We start from the raw sequence: 27,285 nt of genomic DNA, 5'->3' as shown, positions 1-27,285 counted from the left end.
CCCAAAAGAAAGTTAATGTTCGTGTTACATTAGAGGTAGGGGGCGCTACATGACTGGGAATGTAAGTGTAGATTGGAGAAGTTACACAGACTAGAGAGCAAAGGTATTTCCTAAAGGTATCTCAGCAGTCTACCTGCTGCTTCTATATCACAAAACCCCATTATAGTAAAGTTCCTCTTGTTTTATACCAACTGAGAGAATCAGCCATTTTGTGATCCACAACAACTGAACCTGGGCCCCAGGGAAGCTACAAAGAAAATAAACCACTTAACCAGGCTTAACATCAAGTGAGGATGGGAAGGCAGAATAATCAGCACTTCGGAAAACCTGAAAAACAAGCCTTCTTCAAAAGATTCAAATGTAGTTCAACAAACAAAACCCCTAGGGAACTAAAACAATTGATTTCTTAATTAAACAATTCAGTTCATGAACTGAAGAGAATAATGATCATTGACAGGAGATATATAAGTAGCCTGGAAAATAATGTGTAAGAAGTATCTGAGGGGAAAAAATGTAATTTGCTAGATAAGTCTTCTGGAAAAGCCTTTTAAAGTGAATGACTGAGGTATTATGATGTCTTTATTCCTTTTTTCCTTCTTTTCACTGATCTGAAATGCATACATGCTACAGGATATTCAGTCATCTTGCAACCACGAAGACACAAGTATGAGGATCACGAATGCTGAAGAGAAAAATGGGAGCAGTCTAGGTCCCTGATGACTACTCTCACATTTACTTTGCATGACAAACTCCTTTGAGTTTAAGCCACTATTGGTCAGCTTTTCTGTTACTCAGAGACAAATGCATTCCTACCATTGGAGAATAATTATGAGAAGTGAAGAAACATGAATTACTTAGTAAATGATTCTGCTACAACTGGTGTTTACTAGTGGCTTCCATTTAGGATGTAGAAGGCAACAATGAGAATAAGCCAAAACAACAACAAAAAAAGCCTTAACTTTTCTTGAGGTCATTTTGAGCTGAAGTAATTTAAATTCCAAATAATGATAAAGCCCTCCAAGAAGAGATGAGGCATACAAACTGTATCACTGGTAGTAGAGCCTGGGAAGAAAAGGAGACTGTCATAAAAATGGGTAAAAAGAAATCAACTAAAATTGTAATACACTGTGCAACACCTAGGCACTGCTAGCTTGTCAGTATGGAATGACAAGGTGAGTTTGCACTCACTTAAAACTATATTCCACGGGTCTTAGGCTTGGCACAGTGGCTCATGCCTGTAATCTCAGCACTTTGGGAGGCCGAGGCAGGCGGATCACCTGAGCTCAGGAGTTCAACCAGCCTGGGCAACATGGCTCTACAAAACATCTCTACAAAAAAAAATACAAAAAATAGCTTAGTGGGGTAGTGCATGCCTGTAGTCCCAGCTACTCAGGAGGCTAAGGCAGGAGAATTGCTTGAACCTGGGAGGCAGAGGTTACAGTGAGCCCATACCACAACATTGCACTTTAAGCCAAGGACACAGAGACTTTGTCTCAAAAAGAAACACAAACAAACAAGCAAGCAAGGAAATAAACAAACAAACAAAAAACACAAAAAACTATATTCCACAGGTCTCAACCAGGTACCAAGTACTCACAACAAAGCCTGAACAGGGAAGAAAAACAAAGAACACCTCTCTTCTTGAGGCAGGCCTACAGGAGGTAATCATAAACTGCTGGGGGAAAGACAAGATGTCTAGCTCACTTCTCTGGACCTCTCTCTTCTACAAAGTAGCCTCAATGTGGTGGGAAGAGGAGTAAGAAATTGAGTCATCTGGCACAGCAAAGACCCAGTGCAGCTGAGAGAAGTGTAGAAGAAAAAACCCTCTATGTGGGGGAAAGAAGGAGACAAAACAATGTCATGAGACCTGAATCCTATACCAATACCAAGCAGAGGCCTGCCAGTATTGAAAGAGGGGTAGAAACCTTGACTGTTGCTTAATTGTGAAAAGCCAAAAACTATACGTTATGGCTTATTGTGTGAGATAACTGAGAAAAAGTGCTTCATGACTTCAGAGTACATCCATGAAGAGTCCATTATTTGGGTTTTTGACATTTAGTAAGTTTGCTTAAAAAAATCTGTAAAAAAGAAAAAAAGCATTTGCAAGTGATTAATGTAAGCCCCGTGTATGTTTGAGTGAAAGTACTACTTCAGGCACGATGCCTCCTGATTAACAGCTACGCAGGGAGGAAGGGCTCACACTGCTACACTTCTGATCCCCTTTGTTTTACTACCCATATCTAAATATATACTTTTGATAATGGCTAACTGCTCTTTTACTAAGAGATAGTCTCTATCTGTAGAAATGTATTTTGAAAACACTCATTTTTTCCACAGCAATTTTGTATCCATTTAAACTAAACTTTTATCAATGAAGCACTACTGTTTACATATTAAAAAAAAAAAAAAAAAGGTAAGAAAAGAAAAGAAAGATGGGCAGAATCCCCCACTGAAGGCCAACCAAAGACAACACAGAGCTTGGCTGCTACAGAAAAGGAGAGACAGGAAAGCTGAGGAGGCCTCTTGGTGGCTCCAGGCACACAAAGCATAGTTAAACTGAGGGATGATCAGGGCAACCAATGTCTCTCTCACAGCACCAGGCAATAAGCAACACCAGTCTACCACTAGCAGAAGGGGTAACAGTATGGAGAGAGATGCCCTCTGTAGCACTGGGGTGCAGAGACAGCAGAGGTCTCTGAAGGTGAAGACTGAACACTGAGAAAACTCTGGAATCCTAAGCAGTTCATGACTAATCTGAAACCTGTGATACATTAGATAGTGATAGCAACAACAAAACACAAATCTAGCTCAATTCCTGACTGCAATTAAAAATTTATACATTTGAAACTTTTAGTTTTTGTACTGTGTGCAAATATTACTGTAAAAATTTTTTGGAAAAAGAAAAAAAAATTCCTGTATCCACTTCAAGAGTTTCTTAACTCTAACACAACTGGTTACAAATTCCTCCTTTATATACACACTTACAGATTCCACGTAAAACAAACTATAAAGATGGGTGGTGAAGTGACCTCCCTAACTGAAATGACTGTTCTCCCTACAATCTCTTCTTCCTTCTCTGCTTTATTTTTCTGTATAGCATTTATTGCCATCTAGCATACTATAATATTTTGCTTAGGTATTTTATTCATTGCTTTTTTCCCCCTAAATCGAATGTAAATTCCATGAGGGCAGAGATTTTTTTTGGCCTGGTGTATTCAGTGCTATATTCTCGATGCTTACGAAGTAACAGACACTCAAATATCAAATGAATTAATCATTAGGCCAGGCACAGTGGCTCATGCCTGTAATCCTAACACTTTAGGAGGTTACGCGGCTGGATCACCTGAAGTCAGGAGTTCTCAACCAGCCTGGCCAACATGGTGAAACCCTGTCTCTACAAAAAATACAAAACTTAGCCAGGCGTGGTGGTATGAGCCTATAATCCCAACTATTTGGGAGGCTGAGGCATGAGAATCGTTTGAACCCAGGAGAAGGAGGCTGCAGTGAGCAGAGACTGAGATCACACCATTGTAAAACTCTGCCTCAAAAAAAAAAAAAAAATTTTTTTTTGGAAACTATCCACATTAACATTTTTGAGAACACCATATTTCTCAAATCACTAGCATAAATTCCAAATTCTACAGTGCCATTCTCTAACTTATCACAATGTTATAGTCCGTGCTTAAGATATAAAACCACATCTATGAAGTTACATATCACCACGATAGGAACAACTTTTCATTAAAACTAAGGATACTAAAAACTTGGACTAAGATTCGCTCTCTCAGGTGATCCTGTACATTCCCAAACTCCAATGAAAGACAGAGCTCTTTTCTGTTTTTCCTGGGGAACTTCCATTCGTGTTTAAAAACTACTTTTTTAAAGCCAACAATGAGAATAAGCCAAATCAACAACAACAAAAAAGCCTTAACTTTTCTTGAGATCATTTTGAGCTGAAGTCATTTAAATTCCAAAGAATGATAAAGCCCTCCAAGAAGAGATGAGGCATACAAACTCTATCACTGGTAGCAGAGCCTGGGAAGCATAAATATTTTGTAATGCCCTCACACTTCAGATAATCAACTCATCCTTTGGGTTGTCACTGAGTCTTGCATACTTCTCAGCTATTAAACCTGTCAAGGTATATTGCAATTAGTTTACAAAGTTCTGTCTCCATTTAGGATGTGGGCTCGTGATCTACAACTATGACTTTACTGGTCTCTAAATATACAGTTCCCAATTAAAAGTTGGGCTACATTAAGTATTCAACAAATACTTATCAAACAAACAAAAAATAAATTAATCTCATAAAAATACAGTTAGAAAAACCAAGTTGTTCGTTTATTCAGCCCTTGTTAAAAAGTTATACCTGGAAGGGGCTTCAAGATAGCTAATTATAGTCATTTCATACATCATCCACTAAGAGGAAGAAAAATATTAAGTATATAGGCCAGATGCAGTGGCTCATACCTGCAATCCTAGCACTTTGGGAGGCTAAACAGGTAGATCCCTTGAGTCCAGGAGTTCGAGACCAGACTGGACAACACAGTGAAACCCTATCTATACTTTAAAAAAAAAAAAAATAGCTGGGTGTGGTGGCATGCTGCAAATCCCAGCTACTTGGGAGGCTGACGCACAAGAATCACTTGAGCCCAGGAGGTGGAGGCTGCAGTGAGCCGAGGATGCACCACTGCATTCCAACCTGGGTGACAGAGCTAGACTTTGTCTCAAAGAAAAACATATATATATACATTGAACATAAAAATCACAACTTGAATAGAAGATCATCCACTGGAATTCAACAGAAATGTGACAGGAAATGGTTAAAGCAAAAAAGAAGAAGAAAGCAAAGCAGATTGCTTTTCCAGGTTCACCTGAGAGCCAACTGAGACTCCTCAACATGAAAAGAGGAAAAGTGAGAGACCCTTACATTCCCACAGTGGCCTCCTGCAGTCCTAGCAATGGAAGAACCCTTTGATCCTCATGGGCCCTGAAACTATGCTGAGCTGCTGGGAGACTGTAAAGACAGCACTGCTCTAGAGAGAAAGCTCATGCTGAGTACCACAAATTCCCTGAGAGCTAAAAGAGCTACAGCAAGGCGCTATTGCAGAGCCCTAACCCAGACAGGCTCCAAACTATCCTGGAGCCCAACAGTGCTGGGCTGAAACACAAGAGAAAACCGAACTGCATGCAGACCCCAGGGTATAACTGCAAAAGACCCTGGCCTACCACATCTGGATCTGATATATAACTGAGGCAAGGGCTACTACCATCAGCACTGAGGTGCAGGGGCCAGTGGTGCATGTATTCTCCATCTGCCAGTCTGGGCTGTCTGCCACTGAAGGCAACATTGTCCTCATCAGTGGAAGGGCAGCAGCGTAGCTGCCACCACCCCCTACACAAACATTCACTGATAACTTGGTGATCACCTCATCCCTGCCTACCACAGCTGGCACCTGCACACACTATCAGAGGACCAAAGTAAAACCCCACCCAGCTTGGGTTGCTTCAGCTCCATACCAAAGCAATGAACAGCCCAGAACACCACTGCTGAGACCAGAACTCCTTTCAGGTACACAGGATTAAGCCTACATACCCAGTCACTACCACCACAGGTAGCATATACCTGTATGCACCACCTGTGAGCCTGGAGACTGGCAGTCTAGATCACTGCAGCAACTGCCAACACCAGTGCACACTGCTTGGGATGCAGATGCTCTGCCACTTTCACAGCCCATGCCACACTGGATGCCCAGTGGCCAAGAACCCAATAAATAATACAGAGACTACACACACCCAGAATCAAAGCCAAAGAGTGCCACCCAAAGAATGCTTCAGCTAACATCTTCAGGAGAAAGTCTTTCCATGCAAAAGCAAATTGAAACAATTCAAAGAAGTAAACTGCTATAACAGAAGTGAAGATTATCAATTTAAGGACACAGAAAACATGAAAAAGCAAGAAAATATAACCTCTCCCAAGGAATACAATAGTTCCCCAGCAACAGATTCCCTCCCTTCACACACACAGAAAAACCCCACAAAGTCCTGGAAAAGAAACTGAAATTACCTATTCTAAATAGGAAGCTCAGTGAGATACAACAGAATTCTGAAAAGCAACACAAATGAGTCAGAAAAACAATTACGGACACAAACAAAAAATTTAGCAAAAAACCAGATAACATTAAAAAGAAAGAGGCCAGGAGAAGTGGCTCACATCTATAATCCCACCACTTTGGTAGGCCGAGGTGGGCAGATTGCTTGAGCTCATGAGTTCAACATCAGGCTGGGCAACATGGAAAAACCCTGTCTCTACCAAAAATATAAAAAATTAGCCAGGCATGGTGGTGTGTGCCTATAGTCCCAGTTATTTGGGAGGCTGAGATGAGAGGATCACTTGAGCCCAGGAGGCAGAGGTTGCAAGTGAGCCGAGATAGTGCCATTGCACTCCAGCCTGGGCAACAGAGCAAGAGACTGACTAAAAATTAAAATTAAAGTAGAAAACTATAAACAGAAATTTTGGAACTAAATAATTTATTGAATACCATACAAAATACATTTGCAAGCTTCAACAAAAGACTGTTCAAGAAAAAAAAAAAAGAATATCAGAACCCGAACTCAGGACTTTTGAAACAGACAAAAATAAAGAAGAATTTTGTTAAAATAAGCAATGCCTTTTTGACATATGAAATACCACAGAGTGCCCAAATATTCAAATAATTGGGGTCCCAGAAGGCCAAGAGACAATGAAAGGATTTTAAAACCTATTTAAAAAAAGAATAGATGAAAACTTACGAAGTCCAGCAAGAGACATAGATATTTAGACACAAGAGGCTAAAATCCAAAAAAATCTTCTTCATGGCACATTACAATCAAACTGTTTAAAGTCAAAGACAGAATTCCAAAAAGAGCAAAAGTGTCTAATCACATATAAATTAGAAACCTTCATCAGACTACCTGTAAATTTCTCAGCAGAAACCTTATAGGACCAGAGAGAATGGGAGGATATACTTACACTGCTAAAAGAAAAAACAAAAAAAAACCAAAAAACTGTTAGTCAATGACACTATATTCAGTAAAATTATCATTGACAAATGGAGGAGAAATAAAATTTTTCCCAAAAAAGCAAAAGCTAAAAAAATCTATCACCACCAGATCTGTTCTGCACACACACACACATACACACAATGCTTAAAGGAGTCCTAAAACTAAATGTTAACGAACAACATTTACCATCAAGAAAACACACGAAAGTATAAATCTCACTGGTAAAACAAACACACATATGATAAAGATAAAATAATCAAATAACACTGCTACAGAAAACTACCAAACCACAAAGACAAACAACAAGAGAAAATGAAAGGAACAATAATGTAACAAAACCACCAGAAAACAATCAACAGTATGACAGGAACAAAGGGTCACACTGTAATATTAACTTCCAATGTCGATGGATTAAATACTCGACTAAAAAGACACAGACTAGATGAGTGGATCAAAGACAGGATTTAACTACATGCTGCCTACAAGAAATGTACTTTACCTGTAAAGACACATACAGACTGAAACTAAAGGAATGGAAAAAGATATTCCACAAAAACAGAAATAAAAAATGAACAACAACGGCTATACTTATGAGTAAAACAAACTTTACATCAAAAACTGTCATAAAGACAAAGGTCATTACATAATGATAAAGAGATTAACACAACAAGAATATGTAATAATTTTCAGTATGTATGCACCCAAAACTGGAGCATCCAGATTTATAAAGCAAACACTACGAGTTCTAAATAGACTCCAAGACTATAACAGGGAGACACTTTAACACCTCACTCTCAGCATTTGATCATGTAGATAGAAATTCATTAAAGTTAACACCAGATTTAAACTAGACCTTAAACTAAATAGACTTGACATTTTTAGGACATTTTATCCAACAACTGCAGAATATATAGTATTCTCCGAGATCAGACAAGATTGGATGCATTGAGGGTGGTATAACCATAGAGAGAATACACATTATTCTCATTAGCACATGGAACATTCTCCAGGATAGACCATATGTTATGCCATAAAACTAGTCTCATTAAATTTCTAAAAATCAAAATTGTATGAAATATCTTCTCAGACCACAATGGAATAAAAACAGGTATCAATACAAAGAGAAACTCAGACACTCCTGAATAACCACTGGATCAATGAAGTAATTAAGGTGGAAATCAAAACATGCCTTGAAACAAACGAAAGTGTGAACACAACATACAAAAACCCGTGAGTATACAGCAAAAACTGTATTAGGATGCAAGTTTATAGCAATATACACCTGCATCAAGGGAGTAGTAAGGTTTGAGGCCAGGCACAGTGACTCATACCTGTAATCCCAGCACTTTGGCAGTGGGTGGATCACCTGAGGTCAGGAGTTCGAGATCAGACTGGCCAACATGGTGAAACCCCGTCTCTACTGAAAATAAAAAAATTAGCTGGGTGTCATGGCAGGCACCTATAATCCCACATACTCAGGAGGCTGACGCAGGAGAATCATCTGAACTCAGGAGGCAGAGGTTTCAGTGAGCTGAGATCACGCTACTACACTCCAGCCTGGATGACAACAGCGAAACTCTGTCTCTAAATAAATAAATAAAAGCAGTAGTAAGCTTTCAGTGAAACAATTTAATGATGCACCTCAGGAACCAGAGTAGGAAGAACAAACCAAATGCAAAATTATCAGCAGAAAAGAAATAATATAGATCAGACCAAAAGTAAATGAAGTTGAAACTAAAAAAAAATACATCAGATCAATAAAATGAAAAGTTGTTTCTTCAATGAGCTAAAACTGATAAACCACTAGCTAGACTAACAAAGATCCAAATAAATAAAATCAGAAATGAAAAATGAGACATTACAACTGATAACACAGAAATACAAAAGATCACAGACTATGATGAACAACTAAAAACCAATTGCTTGATCATGGTATATTATCTTTTTGACGTGCCATTGACTTTGGTTTGCTACAATTTTTGTATCTAACCATCAGGGATGTAGGCCTGTAGTTTCCTTTTATACTGTTGTTGTTGTTATTGTTGCTGTGTCCTTACCTGGTTTTGCTAATAGGGTAGTGCTGGCTTTCTAGAATGAGTTAGTGAGAATTTCCTCCTCTCTAGTTTTCTGGAATAGTTTGAGGAGGACTGGTATTATTTCTTCTATCTTTAGTAGAAATCAGCTGTGAATCCTTCTGGGCTTGGGCTTTTCTTTAATGGGAGACTTTTTGTCACTGATTCAATCTCACTATAAACTCACTAATACACCATGATCAAGCAAGATGTACATAAGGCATGCAAAGATGGTTTAATATATGCAAATCAATAAATGTGATACATAACATCAACAGAATAAATAAGAAAAACTCTATGATCATCTCAATAGACAAAGAAAAAGCATTTGGCAAAATCCAACAACTAAAAATTCTCAATAAACTAGGCAAAAACGGAATATACCTCAAAATAACAAAGTTCATATAATGACAAACCCACAGATAACAACATACTGAGGGGAAAAGTTAAAATCTTTTCCTCTAAGAACTGAAACAAAACAAGCATGCCCACTTCACAAGTCCTATTCAACACTGTACTGGAAGTCCTAGACAGACCAATCAGGTAAGAGAAAAAAGCAAACTGGATCCAAATTGGCAAAGAGGAAGTCAAGCTTTCCTTCTCTGCAGATGACATGATCTTATATTTAGAAAAACCCAAAGACTTGATCGAAAAATTTCTTAGAGCTGATAGCAAATTCAATAAAGTGCTTTAAATTTTTTCAACACATAAACACTGGTTTCTAAATATTAATAATAAAATAGCTGTAAAAAAGATCAAGACAGCAGTCCCATTTACAATAGCTAAAAATATATATATATATATATATATATGTATATATATATATATAAAGATAACTAAAATGAAGGATCTCTATTAAAAAACTACAAAAAACTGATGAAAGAAATTGAAGAGGACACAAATGGAAAGACCTCTCATGCTCATAAATTGCAAGAATTAATATTGGTAAAATGTTGGTACCAACTGAAATTTTTTTAAACAAAGGCTGATAAAATGACTGTTACCTTTTTTATTTTTATTTTTTGCATTACTATAAAGGAACACCTAAGACTGGTAATTTATAAAGAAAAGAAGTTTACTGGATCAGGTTCTGCAAGCTGCATATGAAGCATAGTGCCAGAGTCTGCTCAACTTATACTGAGGTCCTCAAGAAGGCTTATAATCATTGCAGAAGGTGAAGGTGAGCCAGTGAATCACATGGTGAGAGAAGAGGCAAGGGAATAGGGGTGCCATACTTTTAAAAATAACCAGATATCTTGTGAACTCAAAGCGAGAATTCACTCAATATTACGAGGAGGATACGAAGCCACTCATAAGGGATCTGCCCCCATGACCTAAACACTTCCCACCCAGGCCCCACTTCCAACATTGGGAATTACATTTCAACATGAGATTTAATGGGACAAACATCGAAACCATTATCAATGACCATACTGTCAAAATCAATGCACAGGTTCAATGTAATCCCTATCAAAATACCAGTCAGTTCTCACAGAAACAGAAAAAAGAGATCCTAAAATGTGTACGGAACCAAAAGAGAGCCAGAATAGCCAAAGCAATGCTGAGAAAAAAGAAACAAAAAAAACAAAAACAAAAACCAACAAAACAAAAATGAAGCTGAAAGCATTACAGCCTGACTTCAAATTGTATTACAAGGACATATTAGCCAAAAGAGCAAAGCATTGGTATAAAAATAATCACACATACCAATAGAACAGAATACAGAACACAGAAATAAATCCAAATATTTACAGCCAGGTTTGACAAAGTTGTCAAGTAATACTCTTAAGAAAAGACATCTTCCTTCAATAAACGATGCTGGAAAAACTGGATATCCATATGCAGAAGAATGAATCTGAACCCTTATCTCTCACCTTATATAAAAATCAACTCAAGATAAATTAAAGACTTAAATGTAAGACCTGACTCTATAAAACTAGTAGAATAAAACATAGGAAAAACAATTCAGAACACTGCTCTAGGCAAAGAATATATAGTCAAGACATCAAAAGCACAGACAACAAAAACGAAACAAAAAAAGGCAAACAAGATATATTAAACTAAAAATAAAAAAGCACAGCAAAGAAAACAGAGTGAAGGGATAACCTCTTGAATGACAGAAAATATTTGCAAACTATTCATCCAACAGAAGACTAATACCCAGAATACTCAAACAACTCAGCAATTTAAAAAAAAAAAAAAAAAAAAAAAGCATAATCCCGTTAAAAAGTGAGCAAAGCACATCAATAGTCAATTCTCAAAAGAAGACTTAAATGGCCAACGGATATATGAAAAACTGCTCAACATCCATAATCATCAAGGAAATACAAATTAAATGGACAATGAGATATCATCTCACCCCAGTTAAAATGGCTATTATTAAAGAGAAGAAAAACAAGAGATACTGACGAGGATTTGGAGAAAAGAGAACTTCTATACACCGCTGGTGGGAATGTAAATTAGTAAAACCACCATGGAAAACAATACAGCGATTTCTCAAAAAACTAAAAATAAAACTTTCATATGATCCAACAATCCCACTACTACATATTTATCCAAAGGAAAAGAAATCAGTATATCAAAAGGATACCCAAACTTGCATATTTATCACAACACCATTCACAATATCAAAGATATAGAATCAATCTAAGTGCTCATCAATGGATGAATGGATAAAGAAAATGTGGCATATACATACAACAGGATACTATTTGGTTGTTAAAAAAAAAAAAGAATAAAATAAAGTCATTTGCAACAGCATGAATAGAACTGGAGATCATTATATTAAGTGAAATAACTCAGGCACAGAAAAAGAAATGCCACAATTTCTCACTCATATGTGTGAGGTAAAAAACTTGATCTCAGAGATAGAGAATGGAATGACAGGTATCAGAGGGAGGGAGGCATATGAGGAGGAAACAGAGAGGTAACTATAAACAACTTACAGTTAGATAGAAGAAATAGGTTCTAATGTTTGATAGCGGGGTTGGGTGACTATAGTTAGTATCAATATACAGTATATTTCAAAATAGCTAGGAGAGAGCCAGGTGTGGTAGCTCATACCTGTGATCCCAGCACTCTGGAAGGCCAAGGCAGGTGGATCACTTGAGGACAGGAGTGAAGACCACCCTGGCCAACATGGCAAAACCTCGTCTCTACTAAAAATACAAAAATTAACCAGGCATGGTGACACAAAGCTGTAATCCAAGCTACTTGGGTGGCTAAAGCAAGAGAAACATTTGAACCCAAGAGGTAGAGGTTGCAGTGAGCTGAGATCACGTGACTGCACTCCAGCCTAGGCAACAGAGTGAAACTCTGCCTCAAAAAACAAACAAACAAAACAAAAAACAAGAAGCTAAGAAAGAACTTGAAATGGTACCAAAACATACAAATGATAAATACTCAAGGTAAAAGATATCCTAAATACCCTGACTCGATCATTACATATTCTGTGCATGTAAACATATTCACATGTGCCTGAAAAACATGTAAACTACTATGTATGTATAAAAGCAAAAAGGCATACCTATAATAAATAAAAAACTGGATTCTTATTATCTGGCTTTAAGTGAAAAATCTAACAGTTCGTAATAATTGACAAATATAAATGTGATTTACTTGTATCACTGTAAAATCCAATTTTGTACATGTTTTAAACTAACATAAAAATTATCAAATTACCAGTATGTAAGTATAACCACAATACATAAGTTTATCATAACTAAAGCAGATGGAAATTTAATCTAGTAGCCCCTGACACAAATGTTATTGTTGATACTTTGTTATTGATATGTTATGTATGTTATTGACATTTTGGCTTCATGGGTATCTCATTTAAGCATCTCTCATAATGAGAGTGATGTCTCAGATAATGTAATGGAGAGGTTTGACTCCATCTAAAATGATTGTTTTAGATTAAGAGAGTATAACTGGTCCATTAAAAAATGCTAGTGTAATTCTCTGTATTGTTCCAATTTTAGTATATGTGCTACCGAGGCAAGCCCAAAAAATGCTAGTATAATTCTATAACTTATTGGATCATCAGTAGGAAACTGATAATAAAAATAGCCAGAAACAAATTATATAACCATAGTTGTCCAAATTGAAAGAGTATAACTGTTTTTTTTTTTTTTTTTGAGACGGAGTTTTGCTCTTGTCACCCAGGCTGGAGTGCAATGGCGCGATCTCAGCTCACCGCAACCTCCGCCTCCTGGGCTCAGGTAATTCTCCTGCCTCAGCCTCCTGAGTAGCTGGGATTACAGGCACACGCCACCACGCCCAGCTAGTTTTTTTGTATTTTTAGTAGAGACAGGGTTTCACCATGTTGACCAGGATGGTCTCGATCTCTCGACCTCGTGATCCACCCGCCTCGGCCTCCCAAAGTGCTGGGATTACAGGCTTGAGCCACCGCGCCCGGCCAGTATAACTGTTACTAAGTAATCTTTTCCCAGCCATTTTAGTATCATAAACTTCTAATTATATAAAACACAGAATAGGGTAGTAGTTAAAAGTATGGAGTTAGGGCCAGGCACAGTGACTCATACCTATAATCCCAGCACTTTGGAATGCCGAGGTGGGTGGATCACCTGAGGTAAGGAGTTCGAGACCAGCCTGGCCAACATGGTGAAATCTCGTCTCTACTAAAGATACAAAAATTAGCCATGCGTAGTCATGTGTGCCTGTAGTCCCAGGTACTCTGGAGGCTGAGGCACAAGAATCACCTGAACTGGGGAGGCAGAATTTGCAGTGAGCAAAGATTGCACCACTGAACTCCAGCCTGGGCCACAGAGCAAGACTCCCTCTCAAAAAAGAAAGAAAAAGTATGAACTTAGAGCTAGATTGAGTTTAACTTCTGGCTTTGTGTTCAGTAGCTGTGTGATCTCAGGCAAGTTTCTTAACCCTTTCATGCCTCAATTTTCTCATGTGTCATATGGGCATAACAACACTACAAACTACTTACCTCACAAAAATGTGGCGAGGATTAAATATATGTAAAGCACTTAACAGTGCTTGCAACCATTAAGCATAATTATTTGCTATTATTATTATTCAACATGTTTGCTTTGTCCCCAATAGTTTGAACTGCAGGGTTCAGTTATTATGTATTTCCTTTACTACGCTTTTGCATATTACAAATTCATTAACATTTCTGGAGTCATCATGACTTTTTAATTTTGTCTTTTGGCACTTGTCATTTCTAATTCTGTTTTCTTTTGTTAACATTCTGCTGGGGGGGGGGGGGCAATGCAAAAAAAAAAAAAAAAAGGAAAGAAAAAACCATTCTGTTTACCTTTCTCATCTTAATGCACTTTCTACAGTGAAGTATACAACACAAATGGAGTAGTAGTGTATTGCAATAAAATATTAGAACGTTTATTTCTATTTATTTTTATCAAAAAAGAAAGAAAGTAATTGTTGCTAATATTTAATATACAGAGTAAGTCTGGTATGCCCTCACTTTTCAGACTGAGGGTCCACATTTCAGATTGCTTTGTGTCACAAAACAAATTTGAGAGTAGCAAAAAGAGTTCAATACTCACAGGAGTTGACAGTAGAAATGGCACTCATTTGTTTCTTATTTTAAGTTATATATGACCAATTCAATTACTTTAAGCTTAATACTATCTTTTCTGTTAAGATGAAGTCTCACTCCATCACCCAGCCTGGAGTGCGGTGGTACGATCTTGACTCACTGCAACATTCGCCTCCTGGGTTCAAGCAATTCTCCTACCTCAGCCTCCTGAGTAACTGGGACCACAGGCACGTAGCACCACTCTTGGCTAATTTTTGTATTTTTAGTAAAAACAGGGTTTTGCCATGTTGGTCAGGATGGTGTCACTCTCCTCACCTCCCCACCTCGGCCTCCCAAAGTGCTGGGATTATAGGCATGAGCCACCATGCCTGCCAATAGTATCTATTTTTAACTCCTGGCAAAATGGAAACTCACCAAGCAGAGATTTTTTTTTTTTTTTTTTAAGACAAATGAAACAGAAACAAAAACCTGAGTATGTAATCACAAGTAAATAAAAAATGTGCTGGCACTGTCACTTCTTGAACAAGTTAATCTTAGTCCACTATAAAAGTAAAGCATGAAAATCTAATGATATCTGATAAGAAAATTACCTTCAAAACTTTAAATCATTAAGAACACTATTAATAATAAGGATATAGACCCATTACCAACATTAGAACCATGTCTAATACTGACTCTTGAGATAATAGCCTGTGGTATTTGAAACCATTGTGTCATCACAGTATTTTAATCAGAATAGTTTCAAATATTGTGTGTCTTCATCTGTCCATTACAGATTACTTTTACATTAATAATGGTAGGGCAATATTATATTCATTTAATTCTATTAATAAATATACATATGCTGCAAAGTACACTTTAATATAATAAACAAACAAGGGTATACACTCAGTCTTCTGATTACCAAATGTGGAAGGAAGAAATCTTCTCATGTATTTATTTTTATTTATAAGATATTTAGAAAACATAAGTAGCTCAGAACTAAGAAGGTCTTAAATAATCACCACAATTACTCTTCTTTGTTTTGTTTTGTTTTGAGATACAATATCACTCTATCGCCCAGGGTGCAATATAGTGGTGCAATCTGAGCTCACTGCAACCTCTGCCTCCTGGGTTCAAGTGATTCTTTGCCTCAGCCTGGCCAGTAACTGGAATTACAGGCATGTGCCACCACTCCTGGTGAATATTTGTGTTTTTGGTAGAGACAAGGTTTCACCATGTTGGCCTGGCTGGTCTCAAACTCCTGCCCTCAGGTGACCCACCTGCCTGAGCCTCTCAAAGTACAGAGATTACAGGCATGAGCCACCATGCTGACCACCACACAGTTACTTCTTAAGCACTCCTCTCATAAGTTAAAAACTCTAGCCCTTTGAAAAGGAGCATGGTGAAGAGAGAAGAGGATTATCACGGGTTTTCACCATTAGGATTATAGCCTAAAAAAAACGTTTTAGTAATGGGATATACATTTGGAACAATTTACAGACTTTAATTTGGGACTAGAGATAATTTGAGCCTTCCCCTATCATATCTGTAATATTTCCTTTTTTCAGTTTGTATACTATTTAATCATTTTTATTCTTATTAAATAACATTAACCATTTGATTAAGTAAATGCTGAAATGGATAAATTCAGAGAAGTACATATAATCAGACAGGAAAAGAGAAAAAAGCTGGAAGATAAGTTGTTATCACTAGAGAAGAGCACAATACACAAAAATAGCATAATTTATCAATGTAATGCAAAATAACAAGCAAGAATTAAATGTACTAAATGTGTTTTGTTAAAAAAATTTCCCTACATGAAAGCCACACTTAAAACGTAAGAGAACTATGCAATCTGATCTTGGGGAAACAAACCTAAGACTTTACATATGAAGGTGCAATTCCAAAAATGTGAGCAAGAAATATCAACTTGCTTTAGCTTTCTACAGATAGATCTATCAAGAGCCAAGTGTATGTATTGACTGAGCAGCCCATACCCTGTTCGGGAATTGACTCATTTTTAAATTAGGTTGACATTACAATCTTGAAGCACTGCTAGCTGTGGACAGGTTTACAGGTATTTTTAAAAGGTTACTAACATTATAATAATCTGTTTATAATAAAGTATAGAAGCCAAAGTATAGTTCTCAGGCAAATAACTTACATCTAGATCACTTTACTGAAAATCCAAACAGCTTCAAACTAACTCATCTCACCTTTACCTTACTTTGCTGTAATACAATATATTAATTTCAACAAAAGTTTAATGATTATTCCTTAAGAACTAGACATTCTTGTGGACTCTTGGGGATCCAATGGTTCCTGTCATCAGATCTTTTAGAATATTACAAAATACAATTTAACAAAACTAACCTCCTCAATTCCCAGACCAAATGACATATACAGTTTTTTGAAGAAAAAAACTTAATAAACTTGTTAAAAAAAGGTATATTTCATAATATACATGCATTTAAACCCAGTTTCTCAGGTGTATACACATGGTAAAAGGAGTAATATCTTCCTTAAGTGACAGAAAATAAAATGGATAGCCTCAGATATCTAGTATTTCTGCTTTAAATAAATACCTTCATATCATAATCAAACTGTGTTACTTTACTTTCAAACAAAAAAATTTGGATGACGATTTTTGAAAACAGCCTTCTTTGATTAAGTCGATCATCTCAAATACTGTGAGAAAATATAGTTAGGTATATGAAATAAATTCCTTTTCAGTAATTTCACTTGCTATATAACTCATTCTTAGTTGTGTTAATATTTACTATTTCTTCAATATGCCATAAGTAGTTAACAATATTTACCAGAATTTTTTTTTAAAGTATATATTTGGTCAGGCACGATGGCTCATGTTTGTAATCCCAGCACTTTGAGAGACCATGGCAGTAGGATCACCTGAGGTCAGTAGTTCAAGACCAGCCTGGACAATATGGAGAAACCCTGTCTCTACTAGTAACACAAACCAAAATTAGCTGGGCGTGGTGGTACGCTCCTGTAATCCCAGCTACTCAGGCGGCTAAGGGACAAAAATCGTTTGAACTGGAGAGGTGGAGGTTGGCGTGACCTCAGAACATGCCACTGCGCTCCAGTATGCGCAACAAAGTGAAACAAACAAACAAACAAAAAGTATATATTTATTTTCCTGAATTTCTCAACTCCTAGTTATTTAATAATCCTAAAACAAAAGTAATGCTTTCTTGTTATATCTGCATTCTCACAGTGCCTATATTTCTGTTTTTATCTCATTCTATTTTGATATGTGAAGAGTTTTACTAAGTTAATTCCGGGCTTTCTCTTTTTTTAAATTTTCTTTAAATCAGCTTTGGTATACAATAAAATCAACTGCTGAACTTTCAAAAATCCCAATACATAGGTCACACACCATTTGTATTAACATGTATGTTTATATTACTTTTTCCAAGTTAAAATTAATAGTAATAAAAGCCTGAGCCCACTCCCTGTCGAAGAGTCGACCTAGAAAATAGTGCTGAAAGTTAAGAAACAGAAACATGTACCAAAACTAGAAATGTTATTTAAATCAAAAGGCAGAATGTTAAAAACTGGAATTACTGGTAGCCTAATATATAAATTCATTTCACTATAAATACAATACAGAAATAAAACTGTGGAAATATTTCAGCATTCACAATCAGTGTAAAACTGCTCAAGAGAGTACTTTTGTGAAAATGGGAAAGGTGATTAATTTGTGAAGCCAAGCAAAGAAAACATGTACTCTGAATATAAGAATATTTTCAAGCAGAGTGTCCGAAAGAGAAGCTTAACATTTACACAAACAGACACACAAACACAGACACAGACACCCCCCACCCCACACACACACACCCCTACACCCACCCCTGTACATACTTCAGGGGGTTGGGAGAAATTCCATGTAAAAGAATTTTGGGAAGACAAGCAGGGTTTTTCTTAATTAGGATTTCATAATCTCGAGACAGGTATAATATGTGGTTCTGCTTAGAATTCACTGACCTCCTAAGACTGAACCTTTGCTTATTATGATAGAAAAAAGAAAAAAAAATTCTGACCTCCAAATTCTTTTCCCTTAAAAGCATTTAATGCAACCAGCACTGTACAAACAAAAAACTGTAGGAGATGTATTTATAAATTAAGAAATTTGAAATGGTCTTCAAAATAAATGTCAAGCATCTACTTCTACCTCATATCACTAATTTTCTTATCCTACAAATAATTATTCAATATTCCACACAATATAATCAAATCTCCAAAGATCAATTTTGGAATAAGTACCATAGATTATTATATATAATTAGAAAATAGATCTTCAGTTACACTAAACATCAAATCAAAACAAAACCTGAGATAATCAACATATTCATCATTTGAAAGTATAACTAGGCAATCTGTATAAATACTGGAATGCTATACCTCATCAAATTCTTCCGTCATTTTTCTGATGATTTCTGCATTCTGCATATTTCGAAACATCTCTATTCTCACAGTACCTGTGGAACAACAGATTTTACCGTTAATCTTTGAGATAAACTTCCACTCTCTAAAGCATTAATAAGTTATCTGTGAGACTCTCAAAAGAATAACCTTCCAACATATACTTTATATTAAAACATAAAAGGTTTGATCAGCCCTTCTGACAGGACAGTACTCCTAATAAGGAAAAAAAATAAATTTTGAAATTGCCATTTTTAACTGTAAATAATTCCATAATTAGACATAACGTGAGGAAGCTAACATAAAGTTCTCTGATAATTTAAATTGTGTTAAATTGCTGGTAAAAGTATAACTTGGTACAATGTGTATGATATATAATTTGGTACATGTCTGTCAAAACTACAAGTTTACATACCCTTTGATCCACAGATTGCACCTGTAGCAAAATATCCAGAGACTAACACATGCGTAAAGTAATGAATGTAAAAGGTTGTCCCTGTAGCACTATTTGTAATTAAGAAAAAAAAAAAAAAGGAAAGGAAGACTACATGCTCATAAACATCTGATGAAATAAATAAAAGGCTGCTATTAATGACAATGGTGGCAGCAGCTAACATTTGGATGCTTACTTTCTTCTGGACACTTGATGTCTATACATTCAATCTTTACAACAACCCAATGAAGAAGATACTATTCTTTCTTTCTTTCTTTTTGAGATGGAGTCTCACTCTGTTGCCCAGGCTGGAGTGCAGTGGTGCAATCTCAGCTCACTGCATCCTCTGCCTCCCAGGTTCAAGTGATTCCCCTGACTCAGCCTTCCAAGTAGCTGGGACTACAGGTGCCTGCCATCACGCCTGGCTAATTTTTGTATTTTTAGTAGAGATGGGGTTTCACCATCTTGGCCAGGCTGGTCTTTAACTCCTGACCTTGTGATCCACCTGCCTCAGACCTCCAAAGAGCTAGGAATACAGGTGTGAGCCACTGAGACCGGCCTAGAATACACTATTATTTCTATGAGACAAGAGGCATTGAGAGGTTTAGCAACTTGCAAAAGGAGTTTCTCAGTATCAGATCCATGGTTTACATGCAGGCAGCCTGGCTATCATGATTAACCACTACTTTTTATTGACTCTCAAAGTCAACGGAATCTATCGAAAATATAGATGGAGATATCAAAAAATAATAAGGCTACCTATGACTGATATGGAAAGATTTATAGAATATAGTCAAACACAAAAAAAGAGTGAATATTGAAATATATTTGATTGAACATATATTAAAATATTTTATACCACTGCAGAGCAGAGAGCTTTCCTTCAGTATTCTAACTGCTATTGCCTGGAACATTACTAAGCACATGGGAAGCATTCAAACAAATAAATATAAGATAATTAAATGAGATAACAAATGTAAAGTATCTGGCATTGCACCTGTAGCATACAAGATACTCAGTATTAGGCTCTCCTCCTTTGGGCATTCATTTTTTTTTGATACATTATCTTGCCCATTTTGGAAGCAAACGAAAAGCTCCAGTTCCTAATTTGAGCTCTAAGGGAAGTCAGATTTCTACATACATACAGATTCAAATACTGTTTGAAGAGACAAAACCAGAACCAGGGAAAGTCATTCTATTTGTTTCCCCATCACCCAGACCTATAGCCTCTACCTCCAGAGTAGACATGATCATGTCCAACAGCACTGAACGCCATTGTTCAAAATGCCTAGTATTTATCATAGGGATAAGTTAAGAGAATGAAGAGATAATCTGTCAGAAAAGTAAAGAAAGACCTAGCAAACTTTCTTACCCTCATATATATGAACCACACAGCTTAGAGAAAAGTCTCAACTCTGTCCTCCTCAGTCATTTTCAATTCTCCCCCTTCTCTGTTCTATGATGTCAGCCAGGCAGAAACTCTAAGCCTTCTATGCATCCCTCCCACTAGGTATACAAGTAAGTAGAAGACTGAAAGTAGACAGAAGCTTTCTCAGCAGTGAAACCATTTATTCAAATATAACAAAAGGCTCTCTTAAGTTTATATTAATAATAGCTTTTGGCCATGCGTGGTGGCTCACACTTCTAATCCCAGTACTTTGGGAGGTAGAGGTGGGCAGATTGCTTGAGATCAGGAATTTGAAACCAGCCTGGGAAACAACGGCAAGACACCGTCTCTACTAAAACAACAACAACAACAACAACAACAACAACAACAAAATAGCTGGGTGTGGGTGTCACATGCCTGTAATCCCAGCTACTCAGGAAGCTGAGGCAAAAGAATCTCTTGAACCTGTGAGGCTGAGGCTGCAGTGAGCTGAGCCTGTGCCACTACACTGCAGCCTGGATGATAGAGCAAGACTGTATCCACCCCCAGCAAAGGTTATAGCTTTTATGACATATCATTCTTGGTTACCCAAAATTACTAAAGTCTGAGTGTGGCTGAAATACACTAACACTGTCTAACACACTTAGCAAAGAGCCTTCCAGTAGTAGATGCTTTCTAAGTAACTGCTCCATGTATAAATCATTTTAAAGCTTTTCTTTTAAAGAATGGATTACAGAGTCTTAATAAATAAAATATAATCTAGTTATGTACTAGAGATACTCCAATAATATGACAGGACCATTTTTTTTTCTTACTTTTTGAGACAATCTCGCCATTGCCCAAGCTGAAGTGCAATGGTGCAATCTCAGCTCACTGCAACCTCCGTCTCCTGGGTTCAAACAATTCTCCTGCCTCAGCCTCCTGAGTAGCTGGGATTACAGGTATGCACCACCATGCCCGGCTAATTTTTGTACTTTTAGTAGAGAGAGGTTTACACTACATTGGTCAGGCTGGTCTCAAACTCCTGACCTCAGATGATCCGCCCACCTTGGCCTCCCAAAGTGCTGGGATTGCAACTGTGAGCCACCGTGCCTGGTCATTTTTTGTTTCATTTTTACATAACCTAGGCCTGATAAAGATCAAACTGTAAATCAAGACTAGACAAATATAGATGGACTGGTAGAAAAAATCTGAGTCAGGCAAGGAGAAGAAATGCTGAGTCTACTAAAACTGAGAAGAATTCACTGAATAAACAACTGCATACCAGAAATGTAGAACTTAACAGTTACCTCGTATGCAGTGACTACATTTAAGAGTCTTTTTCAAGATTTGAGGAGGGCCGTTTGGGAGAAAGGTAAAGAGAGAGACACTTTGATACCTTTCAAGCTTAACCATAAATATCTTGGGATGCATGGGATCTGTCTAGGCAGTACATGCAAAAATGAAAAAAAAAAAAAAAAAGCCTCACAAGTTATTATAAACACACATTTTTGATACTTAAAAATTTTTTAGAATGCCTTGAAAATAGAAACTGCTATGATTATATCTCCAATGATGAATCTGTCTCTAGATGGCAGTCTTCACTTTGTAACAGTCCTTGTGGGGCAAAAAAACAACAACAAAAAAACCCCCCAAAAACCACTAATGTATTTTTTCCTTTCTCAATACAGAAGATAAGTAAAATATTAAAGTAAATGCTTTAAAAAATCACATACTGGCACATAACATGCGAGCACCAGTTTATCTTTCAAGACTGCATAGCATGCATTCCATTTACAACAAGAACAAACAACTTTACCAAATATTAGAATATCAAATTGTAGAGCTTGTTTGATCCATGCTAGCATAGCCCAGGGCCAAAAGCAAGCACTATCTTAGAGCTACAGAACTGTTCAAAGATGTCTGAAGTATTTTCACCGTATATTCAACTACTATTAAAATCACTTCATCTTCAGTGCTAATGTTGTTCATGTAAGACTTACAAAAAACGGCTGTAGGCCGGGCGCCGTGGCTCAAGCCTGTAATCTCAGCACTTTGGGAGGCCGAGGCGGGTGGATCACGAGGTCGAGAGATCGAGACCATCCTGGTCAACACGGTGAAACCCCGTCTCTACTAAAAATACAAAAAATTAGCTGGGCATGGTGGCACGTGCCTGTAATCCCAGCTACTCAGGAGGCTGAGGCAGGAGAATTGCCTGAACCCAGGAGGCGGAGGTTGCGGTGAGCCGAGATCGCGCCATTGCACTCCAGCCTGGGTAACAAGAGCGAAACTCTGTCTCAAAAAAAAAAAAAAAAAAAAAAAAACAAACAAACAAACAACAACAAAAAAAAAACGGCTGTAAGAAAAACAATGTCTGTCTGCCACCTCAGCTCTATTTCTAGTATTAATTTCTTAACCCTGTGGCACGTGGATTCCAGAGTACCTATGAATCATTTTAAAACATAATGAAAATTCATGTCTATGTATTTTTGTAGAGAAAGGCCTGAGATGTCCATGATATTATTTTAAAAAACTCAGGCAAAAATTATGCATTACAGAAAAAATGTCAACCAGAAAATTTTAGTCATAGGGAACTAAAGGGAGAAATATAATGATGACAATAACACGTAATTCTAGAGAAGACTGTTAGCTTTCATAGCATGGTATGGAAAAGTAAGGAGAATAAGATGGAAGAGTAAAAAAGGCTGAACTCTTCTCCATTCTAATTAATGAGGCCATGAGTGAAATCATATAATATACGGAGAGACAGGTTTCACTTCTAAGTTCAGCGGGAAAAGCACAGAAAAGCTGCCCACAGTATTACACAAATCCATAAATTACAGAGTAAAAAGTTTTATCAAATACCTTCTTTGTAGATGACATTGTTTAACTGACTCAATTACGTAAGATTTAAATATTTGAGACTATTTAAGATTCTCTGGCAGTTTCTTATCAGACTGCATATAAATGACCAAGTTGTTTCTTCAACCTGTGCTTCAAAGCGATGTCACTAGGGGTCCCAAATAATCTAAAGCACACTTTGGTGAAGTCTCTCACAACTTGTTTCAGGTGCCACTAAGACTTTCTCAACTCATCTTCTGCCTAGAATATCTATTTTTCATTTACCACACTTTTATGTATGTGGTTATTGAGGAAAAGAATTGGTTGGGCTTAGTCTCAAGAAATTTTTAACTGAATTCCTGCAGCATTTTAAAAATATATGCTTTCTATTTTAGAATAGTTTTAGACTAACAGAAAAGTTACAAAAATAGTATAGAGATCCTGTATACATCACATCCAATATCTTCTATTGTCAATACCTAACATTAGTATAGTACAACTGTCTCAACTAATGAGCTAATGTTGGTAACATTAATAACTAAAGGCCATACTTTACAGGTTTCCTTAGTGTTCACCTACTATCATTTTTCTGTTCCAGAATCCCATCCAGAATACCACCAAAGGTGGCAGTTGTGTCATGTCTTCTTACACTCCTCTATACTGTGACACTTTCTCAGACTGTTTATCTCTAGAATGAATTCATTTTGCATTACTGAAACTTGATATACATTACTAGCAATTTCCCACTTCCCGCTTCACTCTACTCCTAGCAATCACACTTCTGCTCTCTGTTTCCATGAGTTACATACCACATGTAAGTGCAATCAAGCAGTTATTTGATTGATTTCTGTGTCTTTCTGTGGCTGGCTCATTTCATTTAGCATAATGCCCTCCAACTTCATACATTTTGTCACACATTACAGAATTTTCTCTCTTTTTAAGGCTCAATAATATTCTACTGTATGTATATACTACATTTTATTTCTCCATTCATCCATCCACAGACCCATCTTAGTGTTATACCCATGAATTCATTGCCAAGATCAATGTCATGAAGCTCTCTTCCCTGTTTTCTTCCAAGAGTTTGTTAAGTTTCACGTCTTACGTTTAATTATTTAATCCATTTTTAGTTAATTTTTGTGTTAAGGTGTTAGACAAGGGTCGAAACAAATTTCATTCCTTTACATGTGGATATCCTGTTTTCCCAAACACCATTTGTTGAAGAGACTATCCTTTCACTACTGTATATTCTTGACACCCTTGTCACTAATTCATGTATGTGAATTATTTCTGGGCTCTCCATTCTGTTAGATTAGTTGCTATGTCTATCTTCATAATAGTGCCAAACTTTTGTTTTTGTTTTTTGAGACAGGGTCTCACTCTGTCACCCAGGTTGCAATGCAGTGGTGTGATGACGACTCACTGCAGCCTTGACCTTCCCAGCTCTGGTGGTTCTCCCGCCTCACCTCCCCAAGTAGCTGGGACTATAAGCATGTCCCACCATGCGCGGATAATTTTTTGTATTTTTAGTAAAGACAGGATTTCACCGTGTTGCCCAGGCTGATCTCAAACTCATGGGCTCAAGTGATCCATGTGCCTCAGCCTCCCCAAGCACTGGGATTACAACCATGAGGCACTGCAACCACCCAATGTTTTAACTACTGTAATTCTGTATCATATTTTGAAGTCTGGAAGTATGGTACTTCCAGCTTTGTTCCTTCTTCAGACTGTTTTGGCTATCAAGGGTTCTCTGCGATTCCATATGAATTTTACAAGTTTCCTATTTCTGCAAAAAATGCCACTGGAATTTTCACAGAAATTTCACTGAATCGGTAAGATCACTTTAGATATATGAACATTTTAACAACATTAAGTCTTCCAATCCATGAACGCAAGATGTCTGTCCATTTGTTTGTGTCTCTTTTAATTTCTTTCATCAATGTTTGTTGTTTTCAGTGTATAAGTCTTTTACCTCTTAATGTGGTTTGGGTCTGTATCTCCACTCAAATCTCATGTCAAACTGTAATCCCCAATGCTGGAGGTGGGGCCTGGTGGGAAGTGATTGGATCATGAGAGTAGATTTCCCTTTTGGTGCTGTTTTCATGATAGTTAGTGAATTATCATGAGATCTGGTAGTTTCAAAGTGTATAGTGCCTCTCCTCCCTCTTTTCCTCCCGCTCTGGGCATGGGAATACATGCTTGCTTTCCCTTCTAATTCTGTCATGACTGTATGTTTCCTGAGACCTCCCTAGCCATGCTTTCTCTAAAGCCTGCAAAATCGTAAACCAATTAAATCTCTTTACTTTATAAATTACTTGGTCTCAGACATTTCTTTCTCTTTTTTGTGACATGGAGTCTCACTCTATGCCCAGACTAGAGTGCAGTAGGATATGATCTCGATTGCAGTGAGATATGATCTCGACTTACTGCAACCTCCGCCTCCCGGGTTCAAATGATTCTCCTGCCTCAGTTTCCTGGAGTACCTGGGATTACAGGCGCATGCCACCACACCCGGCTAATTTTTGTATTTTTTAGTAGAGAAGGGGTTTTACCATGTTGGTCAGGATGGTCTCAAACTCCTTATCTCATGATCCACCTGCCTCAGTCTCCTAAAGTGCTGGGATTACAGGCGTGAGCCACCACACCCGGCCTCAAATATATCTTTACAGCAGTGTGAGAATAGACTAGAACACCTCTTTAGTTAAGTTTATTCCTAAGTATTTTATTCTTTCTTATGCTACTGTAAATGGGAATGTTTTCCTAATTTTCTTTCAGAAAGTTCATTGTTAACGTATATGCAACTAATTATTATATGTTGATACATCCTGTTACTTTGCTGAATTCATTCATGAATTCTAAAATTTTTATGGAATCTTTAACATTTTCTTTTTTGAAATGAAGTTTGACACTTGTTGCCCAGGCTGGAGTGCAACGGCATGATCTCGGATCACTGAAACCTCCGCCTTCTGGGTTCAAGCGATTCTCCTGCCTCAGGCTCCCAAGTAGCTGGGACTACAGGTATGTGCCACCATGTCCAACTAATTTTTTTGTGTGTACTTTTAGTAGAGATGCGGTTTCACCACATTGGCCAGGCTGATCTCAAACTCCTGACCTCAGGTGATCCGTGTGCCTTGGCCTCCCAAAGTGCTGAGATCACAGGCATGAACCACCGCACCGGTTTGGTTTTCTGCATATAAGATCATGTCATCCGTAAACAGGAACAACTTACTTCTTCCATTTTTTCTGCTTGCCTAACAGCTCTGACCAAAACATCTGGTACTACAAAGAAAGTGGCGAGAGTGGGCATCCTCACCTTGTTCCTGACCTTACAGAAAAAGCTTTTAGTTTTTCACCACAGAATATGATGTTAGCAATAAGCTTTGCATATATAGCCATTATTGTGTTCTATTTTCCTCTATTCTTAGTTTGGTTAGTTTTTTCTTTTAACATGAAAAGGGTGCTAGATTTTATAAAACTCTTTCTCTGGTATCTACTGAGACAACCAAGTGATTTTTATCCTTCATTCTGTTAATGTAGCATACCATATTAATTGATTCCCACTTGGTGAATG

General features: G+C 37.2%; 1 protein-coding gene across 4 annotated transcripts in view; it reads right to left on the bottom strand.

Annotated features, from left to right (window-relative positions):
* The window catches only part of STAG1 (STAG1 cohesin complex component), a 417,614-nt gene that overhangs the window by 186,931 nt on the left and 203,398 nt on the right, over positions 1-27,285 (bottom strand). For all 4 annotated transcript variants that reach the window (XM_074405880.1, XM_074405879.1, XM_003930952.4 and 1 more), the window contains one exon: positions 19,054-19,130. In XM_074405880.1, coding sequence (XP_074261981.1) covers positions 19,054-19,130 — 77 coding nt within the window. The remainder of the gene's footprint in view (positions 1-19,053; positions 19,131-27,285) is intronic.

This window comes from Saimiri boliviensis, chromosome 9 (assembly GCF_048565385.1).
Source record: "Saimiri boliviensis isolate mSaiBol1 chromosome 9, mSaiBol1.pri, whole genome shotgun sequence".
Taxonomy (NCBI): Eukaryota; Metazoa; Chordata; class Mammalia; order Primates; family Cebidae; genus Saimiri; species Saimiri boliviensis.
Note: the sequence above shows the minus strand (reverse complement) of the source record. Positions and strands in the feature narration are given on the sequence as shown.